At 54.3% G+C, this 22,166-nt stretch overlaps 8 protein-coding genes across 8 annotated transcripts; 3 read left to right on the forward strand and 5 right to left on the reverse strand.

Annotated features, from left to right (window-relative positions):
• Nucleotides 1-136: 136 nt before the first annotated feature.
• Nucleotides 137-995, forward strand: CH63R_00247 (GDSL-like Lipase/Acylhydrolase; the record flags this gene model as incomplete). Its single annotated transcript, XM_018295222.1, has 2 exons — nt 137-191; nt 256-995. The coding sequence occupies 2 exons, from the start codon at nt 137-139 to the stop codon at nt 993-995; spliced, it is 795 nt and encodes a 264-aa protein (XP_018163584.1).
• A 638-nt stretch (nt 996-1,633) lies between these two features.
• On the forward strand, nt 1,634-2,821 carry CH63R_00248 (FAD binding domain-containing protein; the record flags this gene model as incomplete). Its single annotated transcript, XM_018295223.1, has 2 exons — nt 1,634-1,953; nt 2,032-2,821. The coding sequence occupies 2 exons, from the start codon at nt 1,634-1,636 to the stop codon at nt 2,819-2,821; spliced, it is 1,110 nt and encodes a 369-aa protein (XP_018163585.1).
• A 445-nt stretch (nt 2,822-3,266) lies between these two features.
• Nucleotides 3,267-4,302, reverse strand: CH63R_00249 (uncharacterized protein; the record flags this gene model as incomplete). Its single annotated transcript, XM_018295224.1, has 2 exons — nt 3,267-3,994; nt 4,062-4,302. The coding sequence occupies 2 exons, from the start codon at nt 4,300-4,302 to the stop codon at nt 3,267-3,269; spliced, it is 969 nt and encodes a 322-aa protein (XP_018163586.1).
• A 1,600-nt stretch (nt 4,303-5,902) lies between these two features.
• Nucleotides 5,903-10,182, reverse strand: CH63R_00250 (Hsp70 family protein; the record flags this gene model as incomplete). Its single annotated transcript, XM_018295225.1, has 5 exons — nt 5,903-6,073; nt 6,145-6,484; nt 6,615-7,252; nt 7,338-9,732; nt 9,782-10,182. 5 exons carry the CDS (start codon nt 10,180-10,182, stop codon nt 5,903-5,905), a joined length of 3,945 nt encoding a protein of 1,314 aa, XP_018163587.1.
• A 1,351-nt stretch (nt 10,183-11,533) lies between these two features.
• CH63R_00251 (Ankyrin repeat protein) lies at nt 11,534-13,421 on the forward strand (the record flags this gene model as incomplete). Its single annotated transcript, XM_018295226.1, has 2 exons — nt 11,534-12,524; nt 12,574-13,421. The coding sequence occupies 2 exons, from the start codon at nt 11,534-11,536 to the stop codon at nt 13,419-13,421; spliced, it is 1,839 nt and encodes a 612-aa protein (XP_018163588.1).
• A 1,000-nt stretch (nt 13,422-14,421) lies between these two features.
• CH63R_00252 (uncharacterized protein) lies at nt 14,422-14,838 on the reverse strand (the record flags this gene model as incomplete). The annotated part of the gene is made up of 1 exon (XM_018295227.1): nt 14,422-14,838. One exon carries the CDS (start codon nt 14,836-14,838, stop codon nt 14,422-14,424), a length of 417 nt encoding a protein of 138 aa, XP_018163589.1.
• A 740-nt stretch (nt 14,839-15,578) lies between these two features.
• On the reverse strand, nt 15,579-16,811 carry CH63R_00253 (Polysaccharide lyase family 3; the record flags this gene model as incomplete). The annotated part of the gene is made up of 6 exons (XM_018295228.1): nt 15,579-15,836; nt 15,896-15,991; nt 16,045-16,110; nt 16,195-16,292; nt 16,343-16,462; nt 16,532-16,811. The coding sequence occupies 6 exons, from the start codon at nt 16,809-16,811 to the stop codon at nt 15,579-15,581; spliced, it is 918 nt and encodes a 305-aa protein (XP_018163590.1).
• Nucleotides 16,812-20,189: 3,378 nt separating this feature from the next.
• Nucleotides 20,190-21,023, reverse strand: CH63R_00254 (Glycoside hydrolase family 16 protein; the record flags this gene model as incomplete). The annotated part of the gene is made up of 2 exons (XM_018295229.1): nt 20,190-20,584; nt 20,645-21,023. The coding sequence occupies 2 exons, from the start codon at nt 21,021-21,023 to the stop codon at nt 20,190-20,192; spliced, it is 774 nt and encodes a 257-aa protein (XP_018163591.1).
• Between the last annotated feature and the right edge of the window lie 1,143 nt (nt 21,024-22,166).

Genomic DNA, 22,166 nt, shown 5'->3' on the forward strand with positions numbered 1-22,166 from the left:
CGTCTCTCCAGTGTCTCTCTCGGTCGTAGTTACACATCGACACATCTCATCTCCCGCTGCTTGACCGAGACTGAGATAAACCTCCCCCCTCCACCCCCCGACTTACCCTCGATCTCACCGACACCTCGCCTCCGTCATGCGCCCCGACATCTTCTCTCCCTGGTGGGGGGTGACGCTCTTGGCTTCAGCCGGTAGGTCCTCTTTTGTGTCCAGACACGCTCTTGGCCACTGACCCAAAGGGGTGGGAAACAAAAGCCTACGCCGCACCCACGCAGCAGCCGCATCCCCGGTCCCTGGACCCGAGGGCCGACTTCAACATCCTCGTCGGCGGCAACGTCTCGCTGCGCATCATGCCCCTCGGCGCCTCCATCACGTACGGCCAGACGTCCACCGACGGCAACGGCTACCGCGAGGCCCTGCGCAACCTGCTGGTCGCCGACGGGAACCCGGTCGACATGGTCGGCTCGCACCCCAACGGCACCATGCAGGACAACGAGAACGAGGGCTGGCCCGGGTTCCGCATCGACCAGGTGCTCGGAAAGGCCGAGGTGTCGGTGCCCGCGACGCTGCCGAACCTCGTCCTCATCAACGCCGGCACCAACGACTGCGTGCAGACCTTCGACCCGGACCGCGCCGGCGCGCGGATGCTCGAGATGGTCGAGCTCGTCTGGGCCGCGTCCCGGAGGGCGTCGGTCGTGCTGTCGACCCTGCTGCCCAACGGGAACGACACCACCGAGGCCTGCGTGCTCCGCGTCAACGGGCAGTTCAGGGCGCTCGTTGCGGAGCAGCAGGCGCTGTCCAAGAAGATTGTGCTCGCCGACATGCACACGGACAAGGGCCCGATGAGGAGCGACCTCGTCGACGGCATCCACCCCAGCGACGCCGGCTACGTCAAGATGGCGAATATCTGGTTTGACAGCATCAAGGACGCCGCGTCGCGCGGCTGGCTCGAGTCGCCCCAGCCGCTGCCGGGTAACGAGAGGAAGTCGAGTTGACTAGCAGAGAAGGCGGCGCCTCTGGTCTACGTGGTGTTCCGCATCGCTAAATATGCCGACTGATGCATCCGACGCATGGACGGAGTCGCTCCATCGAAGAGAGACGGGGGATGTGAATGCGGATAGACCATCCCGCCACGAAGCATAAGTATATACATATATATCTATATCTATATACAGTAGTCTTATTTGCTGCATCAACTCGGGGGAATGCATGCGATGAGATGCGATGGGGCGGACTGGCCGCAAAAGGACTTCATTGTTTATATTTCCAAAATTTCCCCTACAACTGTAATCCATTCTTCGTCCCAGCTTCACCTAGTGACCCCCTCGGCGAACAGAGTTTGCCCATACTTTACACACTCCGGCTATTTTGTCACCTGCTTCCCGAGGCTATATTACTTCAGGTAGTGTACGTGAGCGGATCTCACATCAGATGAGGCAGGCGGATCAGCCGATTCCCCGACATTCCCGATACGCTTCAAACCCAACCTCCACTTTCTCATCTTTCTCTCTCACACACATATCTACTCACAATTCACACTCATATTCACATCAAACACTCTCACATAAACACACACACACAACACACACAACACACACAACTCACACTGCGCGCTCTCTTATACTCAACCACCATGGCCCGGGCTGTCTTCACCGCAGTCTTCCTCTCCATCCTCTACCTCGCAAAGGTCGCCATCAACGACCTCTTCGTCGCCGATGGCCTCAGCGACGTCATCCAGGCGCAGCTCCGCGCCGAGCCGGTCCCCTTCACCTCGCTGAAGCCCCTGGACGGCCTGTTGACTATGCTCGTTCGCTTCTTCCAGCCCATCCTCGCCGGGAACGACCCGGCCCTGACCCTGTTCTGCATCTTCATGGTCGGCCAGCTGCTGGCCGTGCACGTCGTCGTCCAGGTCGAGGGCATGAGGGCCGGCAACCGGGGGAAGCTGATCTCCTAGTGGGTGATCCGTTTTGCTGATTTTTCTTGGGCTGAGAAGCCACCCGGGGAAACTTGACTTGACTGACACTTTAGCAGCACGACACTCTGGGGCCTTGGCTGGCAACTCTTCACCGTCGGCGCCACGCTGCCCGTCTACTTCCTCGTCTATATCTACACCTCCCCCATCCCGACCGTTCTGGGCCCCGACGCCTTCGCCGCCGCCATCTCCGTCGACCCGGCCCAAGCCCGGGCCTTACCCGGCTCCCTGGCCATCGGTGCCGTTCTCCCGACGCTGCTGGCGGCGCTCCCGTCCCCCAGCGTCATCGCGCCGCACACGCAGGAGATCGCCCTCGCCGCCTGGCAGGCCTTCCCGCTGTGGTCCGGCATCGCACAAGCCATCCTTTCTCGGCTCGTCGGTGCGGGCTCGTCCGGCGCCGTGCCAAGAACCGGAAAGCACGTCACGGCTGACGGGCTGGGTGACCTGCAGAGGATCTACGCCCTCACGCTCTCCGCCGCGGGCCTGATATCCTACGGCGTTATCGGGTATGTCTTTTGGGCGTCCGGATGGGCTACGGATCCCGCCCGCGAGACGCTGCGAGCGATGTTCGTGCCCCCGTCTCCGTTTTCCCAGGCCAAGATGGCGTCGGTTGAGAGGGGCACGCTGGCGCTGCTGCAATGGGATATGTACTGCGCCACCCTCGTGACGTGGAGCTGGATCGCGTACCTGTCGTACCAGACCAAGGGCGTTGGACGGGCTGTGTTGGACCTGGGGAGGTTGCTAGTGTGGAGTGCCATCGTCGGGCCCGGCGGTGCGGCGTTGGCCGTTGTTTGGGGACGGGATGTTGAGTTCCTGCAAAGCGGCGGCGGGAAAAAGAAGACCGGGTAAACATGTGGCTGATTCTGAGAGTATGTCACGGATGCTTTGCGGGATTGGGATGCTTGACTTTCCCAGCAGTACTGTTGCGAGACCGTAAGATGCTCGAGATGTCCTTTAGTGTGCCATTTCTGGCTTTGGAGAGTGATTTGGGATGGCTTAGGACATTACATCCATCCGTTGTACAAATGTGAGTAGTCTACAGGAATCAATACGTGATGAACAAAACCTTTAAGCTTTGGATCAGTTGCCAACGGTACCCAGATGTGCCATGTGTATTTGGCAAAGAGTTTACCAAATTAAACATTAGCCAAATAACGCGAGTGTTGCCAAGATCCGGCCGAATACTTACTGAGCTGACTCAAGTCTCGATATAAACACTCTCATTGAACCGTTTTAATCTACTCTGGATATCATAGGCCTCTTCGCGCTCCCTCCCCCTCATCCAACTCATTATCTATCCCGGCAACTCGGCAATGGGACCCGGCGGCCTCGACCCGTTCCCCTGAATACTGCTGTGACCATAGTCATAGCCATGGCCATACATCGAGACCGGGTTGCTGTCCAGCTCCGACCTCGGCCGCGTCAGGTTCGGCTCCATCTCGCCGGCCGGACCCCGATACGCGCTTGACTTGCGCGAGTCCGTCTTCGATTCCTCGTGGCCCGGGCCCGTCCCGCGGATCTCGGCGAGTCCCCGCTCGTATATCATCTTCTCCCGGTACCTCCTCCGGGCGAAGTACAGGTATATCAGCACCCCGATCAGGAACACGCTGCCGCCGGCGGCCCCGAGTACGATCCCAATCGTTGTGCCTGCCGTTAAGCTCTCCCCTCCGCCTTCTGACGATGTCCCCGTCTCGCTCGGCTGCGGCAGTGACGTCGATAGGGCCGTGGGCACCGTCGTCGTTTGCAAGATGTCCGTCGGGGCATCGGTCTGTGTGGGTATCGCGTCCGGCTGCGTAAAGACCGGGACGTAGCCGGGCTGCCATATGACGCTGCCCCCCGCCGCTGTCGGCAGCTGCACGACGTTTTGGAGTATCGAAGAGTCGGTGAATGCGACGGTGCGCGATGTCTGAGGACACCAGCACGCGTCTGCCGATGTGAGTGTCGTCGGTCGTGCCGCTTGCTCGCAAGCAACCCATTGTTCCGAAGTGCCGTTGCAGTAGACCAGGCCGGCCCATGGTTGATCTAAATGTGAGTCCCCTCGTCAGCTCCATCTCGCTCCAGATTCTCCTCCCCGATCATCGCAACGTACCATTGAATGTGCCTTTGTCAGGGCAGCTCGGATGGCGATACTCGGGGTCGCTGCAGCCCGCGAGATACGTGATGCCGAACCGGCCGTTGTAGCAGGCTCGGCTCGACAGGCACATATCGCCGCCCTGGCAGCACGTCTTGTCCCCGAAGACGGCGTTGCCGCAGGGAAACCACTCCTTCACCTCTTCGCCGGGGCCGCGAAAGCATGTCCCGTTTGTGATGAAGGGATTTGGCGCGCCCATGGCCGGTTCTTGTCCTTCCCAGTTTGCCCCCCTTCCCTCGATGGAATACGGGCGTCTCTTCGGAGTGTGTCGATTCACCAGGTCTTGCGACTGTCGCTGAGCGAGAAGAGTTATCGAAAGTGCCGTGTTCCAAAAAGCGCTCGATGGCTTGGAAATTGGGATGGCTGGGTAAGGGGTACAGAGATGGGAGGGGAACGCGTCGATATGTAGAATCCCTTTTCGTCCCGGATCATGATGGCGTGGGTCCCGCGGTTGTCTTATAACTGGAATGCTTGCCCAGCCCAAGGTCAAGCGTCGCGCGCATCCCATCCCCCGATCTCATAGATCATAGCGTGTTTCTGCGTCAGCCCAGAAGAAGAAACCGATGGACGCTTTCCCCTTCCCCGCTCCCCTTGGGCAGACCATTTCAGAGGTTGAGACAATTTGATACGAGCTTGGCGATCTGTTAAACCACTTTAGCTCCTGAACCATGTCTTTTTCTTGTCATGAGGATTCATCCAATGATGTCAGCGCCGTTTTCAACAATCGGTTCAGATGTCTTTCTCCGGGGTGAGTGAAGTATGAACGTTTTCGAGCAAACAGACAGTCTTACCGGTTGAATGCAGGCAGGTATCCGTAGCTGCGCCTACTTTGACAACTTTTATCCCTATTTATGTCCATGTGAGCAGCGTTCCGTCGGTTGCACCAATTACTTCGATGGGCCTAAGTTTTCCTCCTGAACTACTTGAGGTTGATCTCGTAGCGACAGTCTCCGGATGTTACAGCAAACCGGCGCCAACGTAAACCACGTCTGTAGTAGATTGTACTCAGCTAAAAGATCTGTAAGTACGTTGCATATGCGTGCTGGAAGATTGATAGTGTCGGGTGAGTGGGTTCTGAGACAAGGGAACTGCATTCTTAAATAATATGGTACCTTCGCCCTGTTTCCCATGCTGCAATTCCGTGCTTGATGAAACGCCCATCCAGGGGTTCTTTTCACCGAGAACTCTACCCATGTCTCGTAGCGTAGACTGTCGTATCAGCGTTGTGCGGATGCAATGTGCTCGCGCGCCAGGGCATTCTGGCAAGCATAACGCATCCATGGAAAGGCAATCATGGACTGGTGTTCCCACCAGACAAAATGTATTATCCTCGTCAAGAAAGCCCACATATTTAGTGCCACATGAGGGAGGGAGGGGAGATGGTTGATCATCTTCATGGTGTCTGCCGCTGCCGATTCGATGCTCTGCTTTCTTGGAACTTGCAATTTGCAAAGATAATCATGATGATTGCTCTCGGATTCAACTCTAGAAACAGCCGTTTATGCCCCTTGTCTAGGATTCATGACTGGCGTTACGCCGTTTTCAATCACGTCGAATGACTGGCGATACATGCGCGGATATATGATGTGAGTTCAGGGGCTTTATAGATATTATAAAACCTGATGCTAATTACATGTATCAGAGTTGGTCCTTCGCACAACCTGTATCATACACCACGTCTGTGAATTGCCAGTTGACCATTCAAATACGGCTGATGGCAGCACAGAAATTACTACGCTTACATGCTTTCATCTCCAAATGAGAACATGTCAACATCGGTTTGCTCATCCCATAGATGCTCAACAGCCCATAGCATGTGACAGAGCTCCTAAAGCACAAACATCATCGTACTCTGCCGTTGTCAGCAATGTCACCGGGCCGAAGCCTGGCTGCCGAAGTTCACGCATGGTGTTGTCGAGACGACTCAGGAGATACTTTGATTTCGAGTAGGAGCCGGCGAGAAGAATATGCTGTTGGAGTGGTCAGCCCAGGAGTACATTGGCAGATGATATTGGCCGGGATGAATGCGTTGGGTTCTTACCGTAGAATATTCTCTTCTCGTCGACAGTTGTGTTACGGTGTCAGCGAGCATCTTCTGGATCATGGAGACGCTCTGCATGAAGCAGCGCATGATTTCAGAGTTGGCGAACTTGAGCCGCCCGTGCTGGAAGCCGGGGATGGCCGACGGGATCTCGAACTCGACGGTCCAGTCCTTTCCGTCGCTGTCGAAGCCGGGCAGGATCTTGTCGTTGAACTGGTCGCAGCAGGACTTTACGATCTCGTGAATCGCGGCGGCATCGAACTTGCGTGATAACTCGCGCTCGTAAATCCTGAGTTGATCGATCACGAGCTTCGCAAACTGGGCCTGGGCGTGACCGTGGCTATCGTGGCATCGACACGTCAGCTCCGAGCAACCAGCAGGAGGCTACTTCTTGCGTCTCGAACACCTTTCTTGACCGATTCTGTAACAGTTGCAAAGGGGATCAGAGAGAAAGGGGGAAAAACACGTACCCGGCTATTTCTGCCATGTACGACGATTGGAGATCGTGTATCTCGACAAGATCGCCCGAGACAGCTTCCAGGCTGTACGGCGTGCAGTCGACGAGCTTCTCCTCGCAGTTGAGGACGACGGCGACGGTCTCGAATTTGCTAGGGTCTGTGTGATCCAGGGCCAGCTGCCCAGAGGTGAGGAGGTAGTACTGCACGATGGCGTACGATTGCGGGATGACCTTGGCATGTTGCAATAGCGGAGCCTCCTCCAGCGCCTTCGTCCAGAGCTCCCGCGACGTACGATCGAGCAGATCCGGCAAGACGTACACCAGCGCCTCCAGCCTGAGAGAGTTGAAGGTCCCAGAGGCGGCGATCGACTGCCCGCGGCACAGTATGTTTGCCACCTCTGCTTCGATCTGTGCTGTTGCCGCCTGTTGTCTCGCGAGGAGTTCCCTTTCGTCTGGAATGAGCCGGGACGTGTCTCCGAGTGTACCGAAATCGTTGAGCAAGTCTCGTGGTGACGACGAGTCGACGGTGAACCCTGAAGTGTCCGCGAGCGGAGAGGGTTTGCGACTGGAGTACATATTCGCCTTGCGGATGAAGCCTCGCATGCCGGAAGTGGGAGATTGCACGCTTGCTTCGTGCTTGGCCGGACGAGCCTGTTTTTGTTGAAAATTAATCAGTCACAGTCAGCTTTTGTTACTCCCTATCATCCTGCCCGTGACAATATTAAGACAGACTTACGGGCATCTGACATATGCTGACTTCGTCGTGCCCAGTTCTCACGGCAACGGAGCCGTCCGAGGCGACACCGAACGAAACGCCCACGAAGCCTAGTCCAGAGTTTGACGAAGACGTCGACAATGGCAGAAACTGGCTCTGGTCCACGGATGGCCGCGGCTGGCCGATGTTCCCAATGTCCTTCTGAACGGTCCAGCGTGTGCGGCGGCTTGAGTTGCTCTGCATGCTGGCGTTGGACCTGAAGCGTCGGAGTTGGTGGCCGCTCGACGACGTTGGTGACAGTAGAGACGACGGGGACCATGGGGCAGTGTTGTTCGCGTATGTGGCTGTGTCGCTTGGAGTCACCACTTCGAGAGTCGAGTAAAACTCGTCCTCGACTATTCCTCCCGCAGCCTCAGGCTGAGTCAAAGATTGGAGATAGCTCTGTTGGTGATAGCCGTGCCCGCTCGGTTGAGTTGCTTGTGATGGCCTCTCTCGAACACCCGTCGATCGGGCCTGGGCCTGCTGTACCTTGTCAATGAGGCGACTGTGGCCCACTGGGCGGTTGACGGACTTTGTGTGACCAAGGGAAAGATGGGCTGGGGCCGACTCCGTCCTCTGATTCAACACATCCGGGCGAACTTCATCATTGTAGTTTGACGACAGATCCGGCGTTGATCGAACAGCCCCCATGTCCAGTCGCGAGAAGGGTCGGCTCTGCTGAGAATGGCTCCGAAGGATACCGCCTGTGTTCTCCAAGAGGACACTGGGGGTCGGCGGTAGCCGTTGTGAGACGCTACGCATCGGTAACTGTTGAGAGTCATCTGTCGGGTGAATGACAGATCTCCACACGGGCGTGTTTATTTCCTCGGAGCGGCTATGGTGATGCCTTTTGGGGGAGACGGGACGCAGAGACGGCATGGCTTGAGTGTACTGGAGGCCCTGCTGTGAAGTCGCGAGGTGTTCATGCTGTGTCCTCCAATCTGGAAACCCTGCAGAGCTGCCGCCAAACTGATTCCCGGGACCATGATTATCTGTGTTGAAGGTCCGTCTCGAATCGGGCAACAAGTTGAATGTGATCCCCGGGACGTTCTGAACGACCTCGTCCCTCCCAGTGTCCACGACCATTTCCTTTCCGGTGTCCGTCTCCCCGATCGACGACGCCCCTCTCCCTTCTTCCCGTTGGGCCCGCAAAAGACCGTTGGCTGGCTCTTTTAGCAGAAGCGTTTGCCAGTGTCCGGAGAAGTCTACTCTTGCTTCGAGCTCTGAGTTGCTGATCGACTCGTCGTCCACAGCTTGTTGTGGAGCAGCAGGTGAGGGAGATGGTTGGGGCTCTTGGCCGCCGCCGCCGCCGCCGCCCCGGCCGGCGAAGATGGACTGTACCAGATCCTCTTGGTCCAAGATGAATCGTTTGGGGGACGAAAGGACGTCCCGGATGGTCGGAGTCCACCCCCGGGGGATCGAGTGCCGCACGGTCTCGGCCTCTAGAGCATGTTCCGGGCCCCGCTTGTCGTGGATCGACGCGAAGAGCCACAGGCACCCGTAGTACTGTTGGCTCTCCCGCCCAAACACCTTCTTCTTCCCCTGCAGCACGGTCTTGCAGGTGTTGTAGGCGTCCTCCAGGTTTCCTTCCTCCAGGTGCGCGATGCTGATGGCCTGCAGGAGATCGAGGACGGGCAGGTTGTCGGCCGGCCTGGCCTTGGGCAGCGAGTCGAGGATGCCCGCGGCGTGGTTCCATTTGTCTTGCAGACAGCAGCAGAGGGCCAACTGGAGCTTGAGCTGCCTGAAGTTGGAGGCTCCGGCGGCGTCGCCCGTCAAGCGTTCCACGGCCATCCGCAAGAACTTCTCGGCCTTGCTGTAGTCCTTCGAAACGAACCGCTCGTAAGCCAACTCTTCCGAGTTCCGGAGGAAGTCGAGCTCGACGTCGGAGTCGTCGTCACTGTCGTCCACGACTGCGGCAGGCTGCTTGGCTGGCTTCGGCTGGCCTCGCGGAAACGTCTCGGTGTCCGGGGTTGTTATGATGGTCGAGGTGTCTCTGTGGCCCGATGAAAGCGACACCTCCGTCATGCTGTCTTCCGTGGACTCGTCGACGACAGAGAGCTGGTTGAATTTCCTCCACTGCTCGATCTCGGCGATCCGGACCTCGGTCAAGTCCCCGCTCTCGCTCCCTCCAAAGATGGTCGAGGGCCTGCGTTCGCCGGCTCCATAGGCGGTGCTGGCGGTCGTGGTCGTGACCGTGTGGAAGCGTTTGGCGGCCCTGGCGAGGCTTTGGAGGTTCATGCTCTGTCGCAGCGAAGACGGGTCGGGGACTACTTCTCGTCGCTCGGCCGCTTCAAAGGACTTTTGAATCAGCTTGTTCAGTCTTTCCAACTCCTGAAAAATAGCCTCCTGCGAGACGGTTGTCCGGAAATTCAACGAACTGAATTACGATTAGTTTTTTGGTCATAGCTACACGTAAGATGACTTACACGCTGACTACGGCCAGGGTCGTTTGCATAGCATAGTTGGACTTGACTATTTTGGTTGTGTAATCTTGGATTTCGTCCTTGTGGACAACGAAGTGGAAGTGCAGGCTCGGCTTCTTCAGCAACCTCGCAAAGGCTTTCGCCTCGGGGTCGTATTGGCTCATCAGCTTCATGACGAGCCGGTCGAGGCCGTCAATGTTGCACTGGCAGTCGGCCAGGGTTGTGTTGATCTGCTCCCACATGTGCTGGTCGAGGTGCGCCAGCGTCAAGACCTGGGACTGGCATTGCTTGACCGTCTTCTCCACCGACGTGAGCAGATTGGTGAGCTGTTCCACCTCCTTGCACAGGTCGGACAACTTGCTGTCGACATTCTTGATCTTGTTGACGATTTCGAATAGCCACATCGAGAGCTTTGAAACATGTCGCATCAGTCACGGAAGCTCGACTGGTTCTTCAAGCCAACTTGGGAGTTTTTGAAATCACCTACCGTTCCTGCGGCTCCAGCTAGCGCGGCAGCAGATGCTGCGATGGACAGAGGGTCCATTTCAGCGTCGTCGAGGACACAAAAAGGTGGAAACGTCGTCCAAATGTCATGGGGAAAGGCCGGAACAAAGAAGAGCAGCGAACAGGGTAAGGGGGAACGTCGAGACAAGGGCAAAGGGATGCCGGTGTAGACTTATTATGGTAGCTTGACAGACGCAGCCTGGCCCAACACACCATCTCAGATGGGGGTGGCTGGCAATCTCAGCTCTGGACGCCACAGAACGTCCCTTGTCTTGATTCTGGAGCATCTGATTTGTTGTAGGCGGCGCCAGACGATAGCCCGCCGGGACCCGTACGCCATCGCCATGCAGCTCATGCAAGACTAACAAGGTTCTATGCTTAGTTAGATCAGCTCTTCTGACCCGCGGACTAGGGATTTTTGGCGGCTTGTAGCACCATCTTTGGGATGCTGAAGGAAGAATACATTGGCCCTAATTACTTACCGCACGTGAGAAAGGCTTGTCGGGGCCATCCGGGCTAAAAGTCTTGTCTTACGAAAAGGTCGATCATTGAAAAACCGGGACTAACGGATAATTTCCTATTCCTGTCATGTATCGGTTCGTTTACTCTGTCATGAGAATTGCGGTTCCGAAGATCGTATCGCAGCGGACCGGCTGGAGGCCGGAGCGGGACCGGCCGAGTGTGGCTTCTCGGCATCGGAAGTGCCGACGCCAATCAAATGGCGACCCCAAATCTTACAACCCCGTGCATTGTCTATGTTTGTTTTCTTTTCATCTTTCTTCGAACTGAATTATGCAGATATTTTATCTGTCTACAGGTTATGTCTGATAGCTGGCAAGTATGATAGCTGCCCACCTCCCAACTCCATCACATGAACCTGACCTCGTTGCAACCACCAAATAGGTAAGTCAATGAGGGGTCGGTTAAAATTGCGCCACATGGACTAGATGCAGGTGGTCCAAGCATCGTCGAATCACGCATGACAGCGTACATGTATGTAGCGAGATGCTGGTCACCAAGAAGGAACTGCATATGCAGGTGAGATTCCTGCACACAAAATAACCAGTTACCCCTGTCCTATGTAGCATCCTTCGAACGCTGCAGCCTGCTTCCAGGCCTTGCATATAGTCTGCACGGGCTGCCGTTTCTGCTCGCTCCTCCCTCTTAGTGATAATCGAATCAATATTACTCCGTACCATGCATCTATTTTGAAGCACAAGCTAAAACCCCCATCTCATTCGCCTCCCAAGCATGTCGGATCCTCGAGACTACACTGTTGGTTGGATCTGCGCTATTCCTGCAGAGTTCGCTGCTGCCCGCGCTTTTCTTGATGAACAACATCCAGGGCCTGAAGCAGTCGCGCAAAATGATAATAACACCTACGCGCTGGGTAGTATGGGAAAACACAAGGTTGTTATAGCTGTTATGCCCAAGAAGGAGTACGGTATAGCTGCAGCTGCCACAGTAGCAAGGAATATGGTCCACAGCTTTCCAAACATCTCCATCGGATTGATGGTTGGCGTCGGTGGAGGAGCTCCTAGCCAACATCACGACATCCGCTTAGGTGACGTCGTTGTTAGCACTCGCCAAGCTGGCAACAGCGGTGTGATACAGTTTGACTACGGAAAAGCAATACAGAACCAGGGGTTTGTCGAAACCGGGAGCCTGAGCCACCCCCCATCGGCATTGTTGAACGCAGTTGCCGGACTTGAGACTGACTACCTGATGAAGGGTTCTGAACTCACCATCAAGGTGAACAGGGTGTTGGATCAATGGAAGAGACTGCGCAAAACACACTCTCGCCCGCCTGCAAGCACGGATCAGTTATACAGATCGGACTTTGTACATCCTCGCAACTCAACAGCAGCTTGCGGCCAAGAGTGTATACCCGACATCCACAACGTGGTCCCTCGACATGAGCGGGGCGAAGAGGAAGACGACCCAGCTGTCCACTACGGACTGATTGCTTCTGCAAATCAGGTAATGAAGAATGCCGAGATTCGTGATAGGCTTTCAAAAGAAAAGGGCGTTCTTTGCTTCGAGATGGAAGCTGCAGGGTTGATGAACCGTTTCCCTTGCCTTGTTGTGCGAGGTATATGTGATTACTCTGACACACACAAGAATAAGGCATGGCAGGGCTTTGCGGCCATGTCCGCAGCAGCATATGCAAAGGACCTGCTTCAAAAAGTCTCGCCTGACAAGATCAGGGCCGAGAAGAGAATTAAAGAGATCCTGGAAGCCAGTGAGCCGTCCAGGTCTGCACAGCGGCACCCCTTGCTAACCGTAAGAAGTGGAAGGGTCTTTGGCTTGCATCAAGTCAACAACAGGAGATATCAAGACTCAATTCGCCGCCATGGGTTCCAGAAACCAGCATCAGAAAGTCAACAAATGGCTTTCACCCCCTGATACTTTCACCAATTACAGCCAAGCGAGAGAATGCCGTCACAAGGGGACTGGAACGTGGTTTCTCGAAAGCCAAGCCTTCACGGAATGGAAACATGGACTACGACGACAACTTTGGCTTTATGGGATGTCCGGCAGTGGCAAGACTGTTCTCAGCACCACTATCCTCGACAATTTGACTGAGACTGGCGAATTTGTTACACTGAGTTTCTTTTTCGACTTCAGCAATGTCAACAAACAGAAGCCAGACGACGTGTGCCGGTCTCTCGCATTCCAGCTGTATACCAAGCGGGAAGAATCAAGAAAGCAGCTTGACAGTCTCCTGGCATCCCATGACGACGGACAAAAACAGCCGACAACACAGGCCTTATCTCAGTGCCTTCAAGAGATGATGCAGTCCACTGGGAGGCTGTGCATCTTGCTTGATGCTCTGGACGAGTGTGTTAAGAGGACCGAGTTGTTGAAATGGATTCAGGACTTCATATTCAGCCCTGACCTCACCTGCGTCCAACTCATCGCCACTAGCCGACCTGAGGAGGAGTTTATACGGGAAACACGCAATTGGAACGACTTGAGTACTTGCGTTCGGCTTGAAAAAGAGTCGGTGAATGTAGATATCCAGTCCTACATGGAGACCAGGCTCGCAACAAGCAAAGAGTTTAGCAGGTGGGCCTCGACACCGTCAATACTACAACAGATCCGGGATGAAGTCGGAAGAAAGGCAGATGGAATGTAAGTTGAAAGTCTCATACATGCAAAGACAAGGGCTTTGATGTAATCGTACTGACATTCATGTCAGGTTCAGGTGGGCAGCATGTCAACTAGACACCTTGGAAACGTGTCTCGACCGCCAAGAGATTGAGGCTACCCTGAAAGCCTTGCCGCAGGACCTTAACGCAACTTACGACCGTATTCTCCAGAATGTTCCAGAGAACCGTAAAAAGAGGACAATCCGGCTTCTCCAGTTTCTTGTGTACTCGGAGCGACCCCTGGCTTTGCATGAAGCTGTAGATGTCATCGCTGTCTGTCTTGAAGACGGACGCTACTTCGACCCGCGAGATAGACTGCCCAATCCCACGGATATCGCAAGGTTCTGTCCAAGTCTGGTCGTTCTTGTAGAGCGCCCAGATACTCCTGGGGTAGATGGCTTTCTGCAGCTGGCTCATTTCACAGTCAAGGAATATCTGATGAGTTCTGCCAACGAAGGGTTTTGCGGGGTCGAGCCAAGAATCAGCATCACCCAGACGTGCTTGATCTATCTTACGAGCGTGGAAGAAGACCAAGTAAGCAGTATGAGAGACCGGTTTCCGCTGGCAAGTCACGCAGCAGAGATTTGGCTGGACCACGCAGAAGTAGCCGAGAGCTCAGACGAAACTGTTGCAGCGATTGTAGGGTTTTTGCAAAGCCAAAAAGACTTTCGGGTATGGGCCAGACTATACAATCCTGAGAGGATTTTTGACGACGATCCAGGAATGCTTGACGCAACCGGTTTCTACTTTGCGTGCCTCAAGGGGCTCGAAGTATCAGTCAGCAGGCTGCTGTCTGAGAAAATAGACATCGAAGCTCAAGGTGGCAAGTACGGTAATGCCCTTCAAGGAGCCTCAGCAATGGGCCACGAAGAGATCGTCCAGATGCTCCTTGACGTGGGGGCGGATGTAAACGCACAGGGAGGCTTTCATGGCAATTCCCTGCAAGCTGCTGCAATAGTAGGCGGCCAGCATTTTGAAGTACTTCAATCAGCCCTCGAAAGGGTACACCGATCGGTTAAGCAGTACCTCCTTGAAGTCGGGGCGAATTTTGACGCACAGAAGCGCTACTATGGTAACGTGTTGGACGCAGCTTTCTTTGAGAGGTATTGTGAAATCGTCAAGATGCTCCTCCGCAAAGGGGCCGATGCCAACACCCAAGGCGGTTACTATGGTAACGCCCTGCAAGCTGCTGCAGTAGGAGGACAGCAAGATATCGTTCAGTTGCTCCTTGAAGCGGGGGCGGTTGTCAATGCACAAGGAGGCCACTATGGCAATGCACTGCAGGCAGCTTCTTTTGAGGGGCATCATGAGATCGTCAAGGAGCTCCTTGGCCAAGGGGCCGATGCCAACACCCAAGGCGGCTACTATGGTAACGCCCTGCAAGCTGCAATGATAATAGGACATCGAGATATTGTCCAGTTGCTCCTTGAAGCGGGGGCGGACGACAAGGTACAGAATGTTGACTGTTGACTACAGCGACGCCCTCTACATTGCATCGTTCAAAAGACACCAAGAAAATGTCCGGGTCTCCATCGAGAATGGATCAGACGTTGATGCTGAAAGTGGCCATAACGGTCCCGCCCTCATTGCCGCGTCGATTGCTGGCCAAGAAGAGTTGGCTAAGTTTAAACTTGAAAAAGGGGCAACTCTCTTATAAAAAGCCGTCGACACAATTATTCTCAAGGCCACAACGGGTTCACAAACATGCTTCTCGACACAGAAGGGGAAGGGGAATGACACGGTTACTGACGCTGGTACAATTAAAGATGATATCGCAAGGTAGCCGTTGTTTTTCAGAAGTTTTCTCACTCCCGAATCACCTAGGGTCCCACTCAAGTAAGATGCGGTATACGGGCAACTTTGCACAGTCGGTTCTGATGACCGCGATGCCACAGCATCGTGCGGGGCCGGATTCCTGAACAAGTCCGACTTGGTCCGGCTGGATGGGGCGTTTCGTATCAGAAGCCCGAAAGCAGGCAAAAAGTGAATTGGAATATACATCATTCATGTCCACAGTTGATTAGGAGTATCGTTCTTCATGAATTATTTCTGAGACATTACAGACTTATCAACTGATGTAGCCTTCCTCAACCATCAAAACTTATCCCACTGCTTACGCACAATGTGGTGGTGTCACACCACACTCAGTTGAAACCATCGGGCCAGTAGGTCTCGAGCCACTCGTACGGCTCTTCAGGCTCGTAGGCATTCGTGACAGTTCCGTCCCACTCGGTGATCGCATCTCTGGTCAGGTTGTAGAGCGCGTACTTCTCGTCGGGTCCGGTGCCGATCGTGTAGGGAACGGTTTGCACGTTGTTGGCGATCTCCTTGTCGACCATAACCTTGAGGTCCTTCAGCTGAGTGTTCTTGATTCTGATCTCGTCTCCGTAGTTGGGATTGATCTGGATGGAATGGTTAGTCAATCGGCTAAAGACTGGATTTTGGTTCAAAAACTACTCACGATGCCCATTCTGTTGCCTCCAATCGCCACAACGTTCTGAATCGTCGCATTGCGCTTGGACTGGTTCAGGCAATTGCCACAGCTTTGGTAAAATGTCTATTGAGCTCGTTAGCAGGACATCCCGTTGCTTCAAGGGTTGGTTGACAAACTCCGAAGCCATCGGCGTAGAAGCCGGTGATGTTGTATTTTCCACCCAAAGAGTTGTCCTGGAAGATCTGGAAGAAGGTCAGCACTAATTCACTCTGACCCCACGAAAAGCTTCTTTTTCAGAAGAGGCTTTTCAGAGAATCGGTGTTTACCTTGTCGGTCGCATTGCGAGCTCCTCCGCCAATGACCCTCAGTTGAGTGTTCAAGCCCTTCGATGTAAGGGCATCTTCACAAACATCCTCCCACCACACTGTATCATGATCAGTTTAAAGTTCCGGATATTAAGAACAACGTTCTTACCGTTCTCTACCCAGGCATCACCCAATGCGTGGATGCCCTCGGACTGATGCTTGCCAATGATGACATTGCGGATGGTAGAACCGGGAAGGAGGTTGAATACAGCATCGGCGTCGGTTCCCTCTGATTGAAGAATTCAACAGTTAGCCGTGGCTCTTCAGTACCCAGGGAACCTTCTTCAATTGCACTCACCGGCCTGCTCGCTGCAGCTGCCCTCAACGCGCTCGTAGCGCTTCATGCCGCCATCGAAGACCTGGCCGGGAAGGATGTACATGGCTGAGGTAAGGACAACGGTCTCTTTGGCGACGGGGAACTTCGTGATGGGAAACGGGAATCGCGGAGGGGGTCGTTCGCCGAGGTCGCCCTGAGTCGCATCGGCACCACCGGCGGCTCCATCGCCTTGCTGGCGACGCTCGATGGCGGCAGAGTGTGCCAGGGCAGGAAGAAGAGTGAGGAGAGCGGTGACCCTCATGATGGACGATTTTCACAAGTAGCTTGGCTCAAGTGCTGGTCAGAGAAGCTGTTGTAGAACGGCTCAACGAAGATGTTCAGACTCAATTGGCAGGCTTGATACGCTGATGGCTATGCTCTAGCCGTGAAAGACGACGCGGACACTCTGCCTTCTTATATACCCTCACTTCATCACGGCCTCTATACCACGTTCTTACGCTCTGCAGAGCTCGGGAAAGCTATGTCACTGCTTGATTACGTAGCTACCAGAGCTCCGATCACCACAGTCATTGGTGTCGCTGCAGGTTGCCTTGCTGCACATGGCAGAAAAGCTGAAGGGCATGCAACGGAAGATTCACACTGAAAACTTCCGTGAATCACTGCTCGCGGATGAGCTCGCAAGTTTCTTGGCAATGGCTTGGCGCAGCCCGAGAAGCTCACCTCACACCCCCCGGCCGGTCGGTTGACCACCACCAAACACTCATCCCAGCCTACCGGTGCGAACCCCCAGACCTGCACACCCTTCCACCGCCTTTGCGGGGACGCGAGAGGTGGGAATTTCCCCGGACGACAGAGGCTTGGTAGTTGTCTACTCTGCTGGGTTTTCGTTCAAGTGGCTGGTGATCTTGCGGGGTACAGGCTGGACTGACGTCGCTGGTGATGCTGGGGTAAAAGTCACCCCTCGATCGGAGGAGGATTAACAAGACTTCTTGTGATGATCATCCTACTTGGCTGCGAAACCTTGACGTAAACGACATAGTTCGGTGGTACTCAGGGGCTGGACACTCTTGAAGATCTTTGGGGCAATACTGTAACTCCAAACAACCTTCTCACTGCCACGTTGTGCCCACGCATCCAGGGCTGGCACTTGGTCGGCGCAAAACATGCCTTGCCCGGTTATTGACAAACCATCAGTAAAATTATTTCACGCTACGAAAGCTGGAGGAAAAAGTCACAATAGAAAACCGAAGGGCGGGGAACCCGGATTGTGGCGTCGATATGGGATCCATATGCTTGCCAAGGACCAACAGTCTATGCCGCCTCGAGTGGCACAGCCGCATGTCTGGGTCGCTGCTCTGAGAAGCCACCACTAGAGTCGGAGGAACATGACTTGGCAGCCTGCGGCCCTGCGATCGACCCATGCTATTCAACCTGCTCAGCAGCGTTTTCCTCTTGCATATTGTCTCTGATGTTGGCCTGTCTCGATAGCTCACCGCACCAACGTGCTTTTTACCTAGACTAAGGGCAATGGGCTGGCGTCGAAATAATTTCCTCCAATGACTGATGGTTTCTGTGCCGTCGAGTGATTTGTTACTTCTTCAGCCGTTCATGTATAATGATCAACCTGGCAATCGTGTGGGAGGGCTGCCATAATGGCGGCCTGGCTTATTGTCAGCCACCAAACAAATACCGCATTACTCTGTTCGATGTGATGACGCTGTTACCTGTGTCAAGTAAGGCTTGATAAAGTCGGGGCATGGAGCTCATAGAAAGCTTCGTATCATGTTTGCGTTGGGGCGAAAGCACGACCTCGATGTGGCATTATCTGGTATTGTCATTGAATTACCATTTCCTGAAGCTAACACGTCTATCATGAAGCCAAAGCACCAACGGCTGTGATAACTTGAGTTGAAACCCGTCCATAGAGTCGCAACACCGAGCATACTTCAGATCGCGAAATCAAAGTCAGGCCAGGTCAGATTGATACTCTAGAGATGCGTGCTTTTGTTCCAGGAATCGCGAGATCGTCAGGTACATCTGCGAGATCGATATTTATCTGAGTCAAGCACGCCACGTGTGGGTGTTTCTCTAGAAACAAGGTTGCAACCACAGTTTGACCCCCTTCGTCTCTTGAGAAAGCAACCTATGAGACCCATTTTTGAGCTTTTTCCTGGCTTCTGCATCACAAAGTAGCACTGGCACTAGGCGCTCCGGAAGGTCGGCTCTTGACGTACATCGGATGGCATCCGACGGCCGTGTTTCTCTTGCGTTCGATTTTAGTTCCACGGATGTTACTGTTTCCACTTGTGGAAGCCCCTGAACCGAACTCTCGAGGCGAGGATGGGGGTGCCGACCTGCCGCAGGCATGATGCAGGTCGACGATCCTCTTGCCGCGTCTGAAGATATCTTTCCCTCTTTCGTCATGCAAAAGATTGGGTGTGTGTGTATTGATACCGGTAACAAAAGCATGACTTGATACTAACACAGAGATGAGGAGAGCGACAATTGGCCAAAATTGGCCTGATGGTAAATGTAGCTCTGTTGAGCTGCGTGAGGGGTATGGGTTTGCTTTGCAACTGTTTTTCAACCAAGGCATACACAACCTATCTCTCGTGAAGGTACAACTCAAGTAGATTCGACAGCAATCCATGAGATTTGATAGAAGTAGGGATACATGGGAGTTACTTAACAGACCCGGGGTGCAGATATACTCGACTCCTCGGACAGGGAGAGCCAAAAGCAGCTATACACACCCTCACACAGGTCACACAGCGCCAAGAGAACACACCTGAGTCATTGAAGAGCCACCAGTTGCTTCTATTGGGATTTGACATCAGTGACTACAGCAACATGCATGAGGGAGCGCCTTCGCGTCACGAAGATAAGTCTCCCGCCACTCGACATCGGTCCTTGATGCGGTTAGCCGAAAACATTAATTCAATGATTGAAGTAATTTAAATGGCAAGAGCAGAACCTGCATGCGCCTGTGAAGCCCTTTGCTTGGAAGTTCTGATTGCTAACGGCCCAGACTCGCTGTCATCCTGTACGTGCGCGACACGGAACACGGTTACGTATTTCTTTGAGAATTCTTCAACCAATGCAGATTCATACAAAACTTACACTTAATCATCCAGAATTTTAAAAACAGGAGTTCTTTCCTGGAAACTCAATCATATGAACGTCCCATCCCCCATTTCAATCCTTTTGAGCACTTTTAAGGTGTAATAATTTTAGAAACTCTTTGAAGCTGTAAATACAAGGACGCACATAGGTTTCTGCCAAGCTTGGTATCAGGGTAATCCTGTCGCCGTATGATTATGTCTCCAGCAGATTTGACAAGAGGATCACAGAACCAATAGAGGCAGAACTGGGATAACCCACATTAGTAAATCACTTAGGTGTACTTAATACGGTATAGCTAAGAGCTCAAGCTACTTTATTACATGCCGCACACAAGATTTGGTAAAACGCCTTGATATTTATACAGAAACGACAGTGGGATATTCAACTCTAAAAGACCTATCGCATGGCTCAGGAAGCTTCCAATGCTCGCTGAAAAGACAGGAATGATTGCAAAACTCGGCTGCTTCATAGATTCGCAACACGTATTGCCGTCAATCTTCAACGGATACCATCCGATCTCTTTAAGAGACTTATCTCATGAGTTTTCGTGTCTAAATCACGCAGCAGCGGTGTTGTAGTACATGTAAATGTCCTTGATTTTGAAGTCGGCCTGGGTGGCGGGGGGTCCGGCACTCCAGCCCTTGTCGCCGTTGGACCAGTTGTTGAAGACCCAGGGGCCGGTGGTGCTGGGAACATCGCCGGTGGTGGTCCAGATTTCGACGCCGTCGACGAACCAACGGACGCGGCCGGGGGTCCAGTCAAGACGATATTCGTGCTCGGTTGTGGTGGGGTTGGAAGGGGGCGTCACGGCGTTGTAGGTCTTGATGCCGTTGAGGTCGGCGTCCTGGTTGGTGAACCAGAGCTTCCGAGTTCCCTGGTTGCTGAGGGAGGCGGGGTCGGACAGCCACTCAATATCAGTCTCTTGGGTCTCGTTCTTGTAGAAGAACGCGCCTGGTTGGTTGTTGTTAGCGTTTCTCTGGCTGATGGTTCTGGTGACGACAGTGGACTTACCATTGCAGACGCCCGCCGGTTCGCTGAGGATGGCGACAGTGCGAACGGAAGCGTACTTGATGTTTGAAAACGTCGTCGAGACTTCGGCGGAGCTGTAAGGCTTTGCAGTCTGACCGCCGGGGACCTTCAAGTTCAGGTAGCCGCCTCCAACAACAACGTTGGAGGCGTCGTACTTGTGAGTGTCACCGATAGGCCAAGTGCTCGCATACAGACCCTCGGGGAGGGAGGTTCTGCCGGCGAAGTCAAAGATGGCCCGGTTGGTATACGCATAACCACCAACAACATATTGGCCGTTGGTCAAGGCCGGCTGTGGCGAGCGGGTCAAGGCGGTCGCCGGGATGGCGGCGACGAGCGCAGACGCGAAGAACGAAGAGCGCATGATGAAGGGTATATCTGGTGTTTTCGACTTGGTGTTACTGTCTGAGAAGTAGGAGCATCTGATTCAAGGACTCTCGAACCTCGCGGAGACGAACGGTACTTATAAGTCTCAAGGCTTGTCATCTTTTCTGCATCGTGAGCCCCTGTTCAGGAGTCATTCCCTTCCCACGTCATGATCAGGCTTTCCATGGTGAGGAAGCCTCCGTTGTCTGCACTTTGTGGAGTCTAGCACTGCAGCTCCCTGCATCATGGGTCTAGAGCTGGCCGAAGGAATGCGAGGGAATGCGACAAGACAAATCACACCATTGAGAAGTTGCAGGCTGAAGGAGGGGTCACGCAGCCTTTCAAGGGAGGAAAACCCACTCGCGATCTAGCCGAGCCCCAACCACCAGGGGGCATGCCCGAGCCACAGGCTGCGGAACCATCAGCACACCCCCCCGGACAGCCTCGAGTGGTCGGTGGCGGCCAAGCCCAATATATTCCAGGGATATGTCTAAGTTTACGCTTGTGGCGATGCTATGCGAACAAGATCGTAGTCTCCCTCGACTGGATCGGCACCATGAATGCCAAAACACGCCGAGTTTCCAGAAATCGACGCTCGTGGAAGCTTGCCTCTAACAACTGCCGAGAGACCCGACATCATCCTCGGCGGCTAGAAGAGAGACGTTCCAGCTGGTCTCACGTCGATGCCGGCGGACAAAGTCACAAAGGCGTTGACAAGCTGTGGGAGGATGGGCCTGCGTGCCATTGAAGGATTCCGAGGTGGACTGGCAGTGGCGACATGAGTGCATTTCGGTCGAACCCTTGTCATCGAGATTGGCCCTACGCGGCAGGTCCCTTCACGGGCGGTCCCGACCCCATACCCGGGGTTACACCCGTCTACCGACTGGGCCGCCGTGTGGCTTGAGGTATCTCACGTCAGTGCAGGTACCTTGGTATGCATCTGACCATTAGAAGCTGACCGGCCAGAAACATCAGGGGTCAGGTAGTATCGCCTCTGGAGCCCATGTGGAATCGCACCTCGGGGAAGGATGAAGGATGAACTTGCCATGCGTCTGTGGCGGATGTGTTCGTCTGATTGAACCGCGTCGAGGACCCGGACCCATCTCCCGTGGCCAATGGGGCTTGCCGAGGGTAGCATCAG

Source organism: Colletotrichum higginsianum, chromosome 1 (assembly GCF_001672515.1).
Source record: "Colletotrichum higginsianum IMI 349063 chromosome 1, whole genome shotgun sequence".
In the NCBI taxonomy this organism is placed as follows: domain Eukaryota; kingdom Fungi; phylum Ascomycota; class Sordariomycetes; order Glomerellales; family Glomerellaceae; genus Colletotrichum; species Colletotrichum higginsianum.